At 46.1% G+C, this 10,079-nt stretch overlaps 1 protein-coding gene across 2 annotated transcripts in view; it reads right to left on the reverse strand.

Moving 5' to 3' along the window:
- The window catches only part of MAD1L1 (mitotic arrest deficient 1 like 1), a 277,755-nt gene that overhangs the window by 148,120 nt on the left and 119,556 nt on the right, over nt 1-10,079 (reverse strand). For both annotated transcript variants that reach the window (XM_081965617.1, XM_081965618.1), the window contains exon 13: nt 3,894-3,950. In XM_081965617.1, coding sequence (XP_081821743.1) covers nt 3,894-3,950 — 57 coding nt within the window. The remainder of the gene's footprint in view (nt 1-3,893; nt 3,951-10,079) is intronic.

The following is a 10,079-nucleotide window of genomic DNA, read 5'->3' on the forward strand; positions in this document are numbered from 1 at the left end:
TGGATCGCCCCCTTTTCACCTGGCACCGGTGACTCATCCATTCGGTATTTCACACGAGCGTAGAGATAAGGATGTTGCATGCGCCACTGTAGACCTATCGGCTTTAAATAGAAGGACCCACATTGGCTCAGCGCTCTGAAGAGGGAGACGGCGAGGGCTTATCCTGTTCTGTAATCACAGCAATCAACTCATAGCCTTTAACAGCAATTAATAAGTCAACTCTCATTAATTGGACAAGAGGAGTTTATGCTAACATTTGCAATGTAGCCTGTTTTGAACGCCATGTAGAGGAGGGCTTTAGAAGAGGTAATGAATGGGGAAGGAATGGAGGTGTTTTCAGATTCCACAAAAGCCAGCAGTTCCCTCTCGCTCCCAGGTACACGTCCCAAGACACAACAGGGGTGCGTGAGTACGTGTGTGTGTGTGTGTGTGTGTGTGTGTGTGTGTGTGTGTGGCCCATGATCTTCTCAATGACACTGCTCAATGGTTGGGAAGGAAGGAAGGGAAGGAAAAGAGAGCAGGGCTAAGGGAAGGAAAGAAGGGAAGGAGGGAAAAAGGAAGGAAGGAAAAGAGAGAAGGAGGCAGGGCTAAGAGAAGGAAAGAAGGGAGGAAGGAAAGGCAGGAGGGAGGGAGGAAGGAAAGAAGGGAGGGAGGAAAAAGGAAGGAAGTAAAAGAGAGAAGGAGGCAGGGCTAAGAGAAGGAAAGGTGGGAGGAAGGAAAGAAGGGAGGGAGGGAGGAAGGAAAGAAGGGAGGGATGAAAAAGGAAAGAAGGAAGTAAAAGAAGGAGGCAGAGCTAAGGGAAGGAAAGAAGGGAGGGAGGAAAAGAGAAAATAAGGCAGGTCTAAGGGAAGGAAAGGGGGAAAGAAGAGATGGTGGGAGAGAGGAAGGAAGGAAATAATAATTCTAGTAGGCAGGTAGGAGGGTATGTAGGCAGGCAGACAGACAGGCAGATAGACAGACAGCAGAATAGTCTTCCAGCCACCTGAGTTGTCAAATGCCATCATCGCAGCCATCTTCATATTTCAATTGAAATCTATTTCAGTTAACAGACGGGAAAGCCATTTCGGCTTCGAGAGCGGATGCCCTCTCTGCACAGCTTGACACAGTTGGCAGCTCCCTTTCGCAAAAAGACCAATAATAGAAGAAATAGTTACAACCCAGAGGAGTCCATCTGGCAGATCACTTACTCCTGAAATTATGTACTACACGGTTAGAGAGAAGAAAAAGAAAAAAGGAGAAGGACCTCAAACTGAGCTGCCCAAGGAGCTCTGAGAATAGGACAGCCAGCAATCTTATGAGCCCAAAATCTCAAGCAAAAGTTCCAAAATCGACAGGTCCTTCTCAGATAAACGTGTTTTATCAGCAGCTTTTCCTGCAGACGTGGTTTTACCTGAAATAGGCCCTGCCTGATGAGGTTCCAAAGACACAACGGTTGTGTCTTTGGCGCAACCAGATAACAATGCTGACATGGTCAACGTGAATTTCGTTTTTTGTAACTCTCACAACACTGCAAATGTGGGTATGGCTCAACATATCTCAATGGACAATAACAACATTGTTGGTTGGAACAGCAGTCTCCCAATATCTCAGGGATTGCCCCAAAGAAGAGGGAGTCAAGCTATTCTCCAAAGCACCTGAGGGCAGAACAAGAAGCAATGGGTGGAAACTAATGAAGGTGAGAAGCAACTTTGAACCGAGGAGGAATTTCCTGGCAGTGAGAACAATGAATCAGTGGAACAGAAATTGCCTCCAGAAGTTGTGAATGCTCCAACACTGGAAGTTTTTAAGAAGAGATTGGAAGCCTCCGGAGAAAAACCAATGGTGCGGGCGAATAAACAGCCCCAAGATCATCCAGTAGTCTGCGCAACCCTCTGCAATTAACAGCCAGCACCGATTGCGCCCTCCTGTCGTTCCGGACCATTTGCAGCTATGCGGGAATGCTGGGAAGGCGCCCACACATTCCTCGCACTCGTAGCCTTGATGTCCGCCTGCTGCAGCCTTTGAGAGCCAGCGGCAACGCAGGATAACCTCCCTGGCCCGCTCACGAGCCAGAAATCAGAAGCAATTTAAATGGAGCCGCAATGGACTCCGATGGCCAGCCTAGCTGGAGCTTGTCTGCGAGGAACCTGGGACCTCCAGCAGGGTCTAGTCCATACAATTAGTTACTCTAGCACAAGCAGGTGGAAGAAAATAACTTGTGAGCCAAGTTCAAACACCTTCCATCCAGTAGCAACACCCATTTAATTAAAAGAATTTTTTTTAAAAACTATTCTAGGAAAGAAAACCAATTTTCACTATCAGCAAAGGTTTTTTACATCTCTTTTCGGGCGAGACTGAGTCAGAATTGGGTATCAGCAGAGGAAGCTGGAGGCGTGGCTTAAATTCTGACTCAGTCTCTTGGGCAAATAAGGATTGAACAACCCACTCCTGGTCCCTCCTGCGCCATCAGCTGGAGAATTTCTGGTTTTTCTTTGAAGGCGTTTTGCTTCTTATCCAAGAAGCTTCTTCAGCTCTGGAGAAGAGCTGGAGAGAGCTGAAGAAGCTTCTTGGATGAGAAGCGAAACACCTTCAAACAAAAAATAAGAGTCCAGTTGCCTCATGAAAAAAGCACCTTTGGGACAACCATGACCTTGGATGATGGAGAAGCTCCATAGACTTCCAGAGAGATGGAGCAGATTGTCAGAGTCTGGTGGAATTCGATTGGCTGTTGCTGACCCCCTCATCCTTTGCTTGTTATTCCCTTTGACTCCCCTGGATGATGATGATGATGATGATGATGATGATGATGATGATGATGATGATGATGGGCAACTCTCAGGTTGCCTAAATGGAGAAGAGGAAGGAGAACTTCCTTGAACAAACTAACCACAGAACGAAAGTTGACCAAATGCCTTTACAATCAAAGACTCTCACAGCTTGGTGAACAATCTTGCCAGGTAACCAAAACAAGTCAGGAGAAGTGAGACCAAGCCGATTGTCCATCATCAGAAGAGTAGATGGAGAACCACTTCAGATCTATTCTGAAATAACTTCTAATAGACCCAGAAGACCTTCTTCTCCAGATGCCCTGCAAGCTTTCGTCCTTTCGGATGACGTGGTCCTGAAACACGACATCCTGTCCTTTAATTAGCCTCTGATTCTAACTCTCCGCTGAGAAACGTCGACCAAGACTCAGAGCCTACAAGAGGACGCCAAGCAGATGGCCAAATGGCAGACAGCATTTGCATCCGTTGGTGTTTCACCACCAAGGGCTGCATACATTTTGAGGGGCAGCTTGTGCTGCTCATCCTCCTGCTGCCGTGAATGCAAATTCAGCTTCCCTCGGACTTAAAAAAAAAATCCTTATTTATTCGGGAGCCGCTTAGCTTTCGCTTTAGCTAAACTGTTCTGATTGCAAAGGCTTGTAATCTGTTCCGTGGCAAGGCAGTCGGATCCCCCAAAGCTGAACTGAAAGTTTTGAGCAAAGGACAGCCATGGATGGATGGATGGATGGATGGATGGATGGATGGAAGGAAGGAAGAAAGAAAGGGAAAGGAAGGAAGGGAGGGAGGGAGAAATGACCACACCCCACTCTATATCAGGGTTTGGGGGCACCTGATGTGTGTGTGTGTGTGTGTGTGTGTGTGTGTGTGTGTGTGTAGTTTTTATAGATTTTCACAGGTGTAGGTATGCTGGTCTTGTTGTATTCGGGTCTTTTCCCGTGTAAAATTAATCATACACGGGAAAAGACCCGAATACAACAAGACCAATATATGTATGTATGTATATTATACATACATACATACATACATACATACATACATACATACATACATACATACATATAGGCTATAAATCAAATAAATACATTTGTACGTTTTTAAAATTAAACTTTATAAAAGAAATAAACTCACCATGTCTGCTCTTTTCTTCTGAGTACCTGCTTCTTCCAAAGTCTGGGATAACTGGCCCTTCAAGAAAATGAGAAAAAGAACAACATTGAAGAAAACGACAGGCAACTTAGGGGTTAAAGGAGAGAACGGATGCTGCAGGGCCAACTAAGGAGTAAAACAGGGAAAGTGTTTCAATACATCCGGAAACAACACTAGAATTTGTTTCTTCTGTCAAGGCAAAAAGCCTCCGGAAGTCAAGCCAGGAGACCCACAACTCCATGATTCCGTACAGGTCTAATGAGGAATGAGTTTCATCTCCATGCAGTCGCAACTTTTTAAAATCTAACAACTGGCATGGATGAAGTTACCTAGTTGGGTCATGAAACACCTGCAAGAAAACAACCAAGCTCAGAGAGCACCAAGGGCCCCACAGTCCTCCTTCTCCTCCTCCCTTCTAGCACTGATGATGTTCCCTAGTTGGGTCATGAGATGTCTGCAAGAAAACCACCCAGCCCGGAGAGCACCAAGCGGTAGGGTAGCTACATAGCTCAAGGTTGCCCTCTGGAGCCTTTGATGTTCTCTGACCTCGGTGGTTTTCATGACCCAACTAGGTGACATCCTCAGTGCTGCTGCAGGAGCTCTGATGATGTTACCTAATTGGGTCATGAAATGTCTGCAAAAAAGCTCAGAGGGAACCAAAGACCACACAGTCATCCTCCTCCTCCTCCTCCTCCACTCCATAAACCCAACTCCCTTCTAGCACTGATGAGGTTACCTAGATGGGTCACGAAACGTCTGCAAGAAAACAACCAAGCTCAGAGAGCACCAGGGATCCCACAGTCCTTCTCCTCCTCCTCCACTCCACAAAACCCATGGATGGTGTTACCAGTTGTGTCATGAAACATCTGCAAGGGAACAGCCACGAGCCCCACAGTCCTCCTCCTCCTCTCCCATTGATAAACCCCACTCCCTTCTAGCACTGATGATGTTACCTAGATGGGTCACGAAACGTCTGCAAGAAAACAAGCAAGCTCAGAGGGCACCAAGGACCCCTCAGAAGTAACTTTCTTTGAATGTCATTGAATGTTTTCTAGTTCTACTCAGGCGCAAACCTTTAGTTGAGAGCATGGTGCGTAGGCAGGAGCACTAAATTTGAACCCTTTTTTGTTTGGACTTGGTTCTTTCACCCATGAACGATGCAGTAATGTTGCTAGTGGAGGAGTCAATGGCCATCGCTTGCTACTATGGTCTTACTACAGGGATTCCCAAAGAGAATCCATGTCTGTCTTCCCTTTTCTCTTCACTTCTACTGAAAGTTAGTGCTGAGGAGTGCTACTATACCCAGCAACTCCTATCTAGAAAGGCTACTAATCATAGCACAGATCTATGGAAAGGCCTGTAGTACCTCTCAAGATAATGGCTGTGTCAATCTAAATTAGTCTGTTTACTCTGCAGGTTGAGTCAAAGGGAATGTATTCTCATTTTTTCGCTCCGGATCAATTATTATAAAAAGAACAAATTGAAACTGAACAAAATGTATTTGGATGGGGTTTCCAAGTTCAGAATACCAAATAAGCAGACAGCACTATTATGCTATTGTGGGAGGAGGAGGAGGAGGAGGAGGGGGAGGGGGAGGGGGAGGGGGAGGGGGAGAGGGAGAGGGAGGAGGAGGAGGAGGAGGAGGAGGAGGAGAAGAAGAAGAAGAAGAAGAAGAAGAAGAAGAAGAAGAAGAAGAAGAAGAAGAAGAAGAAGAAGAAGAAGAAGAAGAAGAAGAAGAAGACTACAAAGGCCAGACAAGGAATGAAGGATGGAAACTGATCAAGGAGAGATTCAACTGGAAATAAGGAGAAATTTTCTGACAGTGAGAACAATCAACCCATGCAACAGAAGTTGCCTTCAGAAGTTGTGGGAGCTTCATCCCTGGAGGCTTTCCAGAAGAGACTGATCTCAGATCTGTCAGAAATGGTGTAGGGGCTCCTGCTTGGGCAGGGGGTTGGACTAGATGACCTACAAGGTCCCTTCCAACTCTGTTAACCTGGTCTAAAGAAGTATCAGTCATGTCTTCTGTTGCAGAGAAGATCTCCAGACCCCTGCTCTGTTTTAGTCTTAAAACTTAGAAAGGTTCATATCCCAACAGCATCATTTAAAAAAAAAAACATTCTGGAAATCCAGAATTTTAGCCGACAGAGTTAGAAAGAGCTTCTGTGACTGCTACATCCCGGCCTCGTGGTGGGCGATGCCATGGTAACTCTGGTTGCTAAACAAGTGATTGTAAGTCAAGTCTACTACCTGTGCTCTAGTAGCCCATTAAAAAAATAATAACTGAGACCACAAGAGAGCAAAAGTCAACTTTTTTTTTAAAGGCAGCTATGTGGAATTCGTGCAACAGCTGGCAAACACAGCCACCTCGGATTCCTGTATCTTAGCATCCTACCATCCTCGGTTTCAATTAAAAAAAATTTTTTTTACAGTGCAATATTGCGGTTGGGAATCCCACATATTGCTATTGCAATATTTTGATTCGAAAACACGGGCCTCTCTAAATCCAAAGTAAGTGGGTACTTGCTGGAGAGCTCTGAGATTTAAAATAATAATAATAATAGCAATGCACCGTTCGCTGTCGCCCAGCCGTAATCCTGCAGAGAAAGCCGATTGTTTGACGGGACTCGTCTCTTCCTGCCCGGTGCCTAATTCTAAATTCACCACCAAACCACATGGATTGAGGGAGACTTTGAGACTTTCCCCAAAGTAGAAAGCAACGACTTTAACTTCAAAACCTCGATGGGCAAGATAAGTTTTAGAGGATTCCCAAAAGCAACACCCTTCTTGGATGAGGAGTAAAACAACTATTACTATCTCCTCCTCCTCCCTTCATCCTTCTCCTCCTCCATCCTTCTCCTCCCTTCATCCTTCTCCTCCTCCTCCCTTCATCCTTCTCCTCCTCCTCCTTTCATCCTTGTTCTCTTCTTCTCCTCCTCCATTCTTCTCCTCCTCCTCCCTTCATCCTTCTCCTCCTCCATCCTTCTCCTCCTCCTTTCATCCTTCTTCTTCTCTTCTCCTCCTCCTCCATTCTTCTCCTCCTCCTTTCATCCTTCTCCTCCTCCATCCCTCCTCCCTTCATCCTTCTTCTCCTCCTCCTCCATTCTCATTTCATCCTTCTTCTTCTCCTCTTTCTCCTCCTCCATCCTTCTCTTCTCCCTTCCTCCTCCTCCTCTTCTCCTTCTCCTCTTCTTCTCCTCCTCCCCCTCTTTATTATCCTCCTCCTCCTCCATCATCTATAACCTAGGTATCGGAGAATCTCCATAGACAGAAAGCTCAGCTTGCTGATGTCTTGTCCACTCAACATTTGTGGTTTAATCTGAATTAGTTTGCAATGGGGAGGAGAACAGAGGTGAGAACAATTGGACTTGTTTTCTCTTCTCCGCCTCTCCTAAATCAGCCAAGGCCGGTCTGCTGATTTGAAAATCAGCCCAAACAATAAAGAGGGAAAACTGGCTTAACAAAGATGTGACAGGATACCAATTGTCCAAAATTTTACTGAAGATCACAGCCGCAGCAATTTGGCAGCTCCGTAACGCCTCTCTGAAAAATAGGCCGACCGAGGCATAAAAGTTGATTTTCAAAGATACAAAAGTGTGTATGTACACACAGGCAGACCCAGACACGTAGGCCTGTCAGGGATATTTCATACATCTTCCTGTGGGTGGGGAAGCTGATTTCCAACAGCTGCGGTGGAGCTGGGTTGTGTGGGAGGAAATAGATTGTGTGACAAAAGTAAGATCCAACATTTCTGCCACTAGACTTCCGTCTATTTTGCATACTGCCACACGCTGTATTAAAATATTGTGAAAGCTGGTAGGAGAAATAATTTCCGTCGGTAAAACATGCCAATTTGTATCAGGATGAAAATATGTCTCCTTTTGCTAAGAGGAGTGACTGAGTTAGCTCTTTTGCTGCAAAGGAAGGAAGGAAGGAAGGAAGGAAGGAAGGAAGGAAGGAAGGAAGGAAGGAAGGAAGGAGAGAGACATGTAGGAGGGAGGGAGGAAGAGAATTAGATAAAGTACTCTCAGGATAATCATTCCCTTCCTTCCTTCCTTCCTTCCTCTCTCCCTCCTTTTCTTGCTTTCCTGTTTCTTACCCTCCTCCCTTTGTTCTAACCATTCCTTCAATCCCTTCCTCACTCACTCCTTCCCTTGTCTATTAAATTTCCCATCCAGTCATCTTTCTTTCTGGGAGCAAGGAGAAGGGAGGGAGGGCGGGAGGAGAGGAAGGAAAGAAGCAAGGGAGGGAGAGAGGGAGGGAGGAGAGGAAGGAAGGGAGGGAGAGAGGGAGGAAGGAAAGAAGGAAGGGAGGGAGGGAGGAGAGGAAGGAAAGAAGGGAGGGAGGGAGGAGAGGAAGGAAAGAAGGGAGAAAGAAGGGAGGGAGGGAGAGAGGAAGGAAGGAAGGGAGAGAAGGAATGAGTGAGGAAGGGGAAATACAGAGAAAGAAACTTAGACTAACTCCACCTTAATTATGCTAGATCTAAGTTGAGCTGGAGAATTATTCTGCTGGGCGTTTAAGGGTCACTTTACGATGCAGCCTGGTGAGAAAAGATCTTCCCACTAATCCAAGAGGATCTCCTTTCCTGAATTTGCTTGCCTTAAATGGCTTGACAGGTTGGTACACAATAATGAGAATCCCTACATTTCTTTATCCCCCCAAGGGTCTGATGTATATAAAGTGCCATCAACCTGGAGAGTTTTGAAAGAAAGACAGAAAATCCCAAGATATCTATATAAAAAGCTGCTTATCCCCCCCTCCTTATTTTCCTTCAAACATCTCAGAAGATAAAAACCCTAAGATGAACAGGGATCATCATACTGAGATCTTCGGGGAATACTGTTATCTTAAATCCATTCATGTCCGGATACCTTCACTGCCCCAAAAGGACAGCTCTGTGACTCTTGGGGACATCCCAAAACTGGCCAACGGTCAGCTCCTCAGATGCCCAAGGCAGCGGGGGCTTACCCAGCTTGACCACGCTCAACACGAGCGTCGTTCTAATTCCGTGGTCGGCAAGTAACAATTGTGGACCTGGAAGAGGAGCCTTTCCACGTTCTTCATCCTCTACCTCAGGGGTGTCCAAACTTGGCAACTTTAAGACTTGTGGACTTCAACTCTCAGAATTCCCCAGCCAGCAGAGCTGGCTGGGGAATTCTGGGAGTTGAAGTCCACAAGTCTTAAAGTTGCCAAGTTTGGAATTTCCATCCTTTGAACCCAACTGTTCCATCACCCAAAATAACTGGCAACGTTGCACACCGAGAAGACCGCAGACCTCTCTCCGTTAAAGGCTGGCGAGGTTCGTTCTATGATTCCTTCCCTCTACGATCATTTCATCCGCTGGCCAGAACGTCACCTCCGGGATGGAAGGATTGAAAGAGAAAAGGAATCGGATGGCTTGCAATTACTTTATAAAAATCTCCTCTCCACGTTTAAATAACCAATCATTTCGGAGCAGGGCACCATTTCATACCTGAGCTGTGGCTTCTAGTCAAAATCAGAGACGGGAAAGTATAACATCTAATAAAAGGGCAGGGGGCATAAAACCTAATCAGCTCTGCGAAACTGCCATGCAATTATAGGCTGCCCTCCAGGTACGGCTAACCAATGGATGTTTTGCTCCCGACAACATCTTTTTCTGCAATCTTTTTTCCCCGACGCTTCCTCAGGGCTGGGGAGTAACGGCGTGTTTACAGAACGGGCTTTAATAGTCACAGCCCAGGTCTCATCGCATGTGTTTGATTGACTTCCCTGGAAGAGAGGTTAGCAAAACACAATTTCCGATTGCAAAGTGTGTGTGTTTGTCTGTGTGCCTGGGAGTGTGTATTTGGGGGGTGGGTGGGTTGGTAAGGATTGCCCAGCCAATTTCTCGGGAAGAAAATTTCAACGGAATTCACAGAATTTGCTTCCTAGACAAAAACCGTCTGTTGCCCTTTAGACTCTGCATTTATTATACCGGTAGTCCTTGGCTTCCAACTGTCTGTTTAGTGACCGTTCCAAGTTATGGCGGCGCTGAAAAAGAAGAGCGAGGGCCGCTTTCCACACTTACGACCGTTGTGGGTAGCATCCCCGTGGCCACGCGATCAAAATTCGGACGCTTGGCAACTTGACTCAATATTTATGACAGTCGCTTGTGAGAGTCTGGAAACCTTTCAAGGACGTTTGAAC

The sequence above is a fragment of the Natrix helvetica genome (genome assembly GCF_964273705.1).
Source record: "Natrix helvetica genome assembly, chromosome: 13".
Lineage (NCBI taxonomy): Eukaryota > Metazoa > Chordata > Lepidosauria > Squamata > Natricidae > Natrix > Natrix helvetica.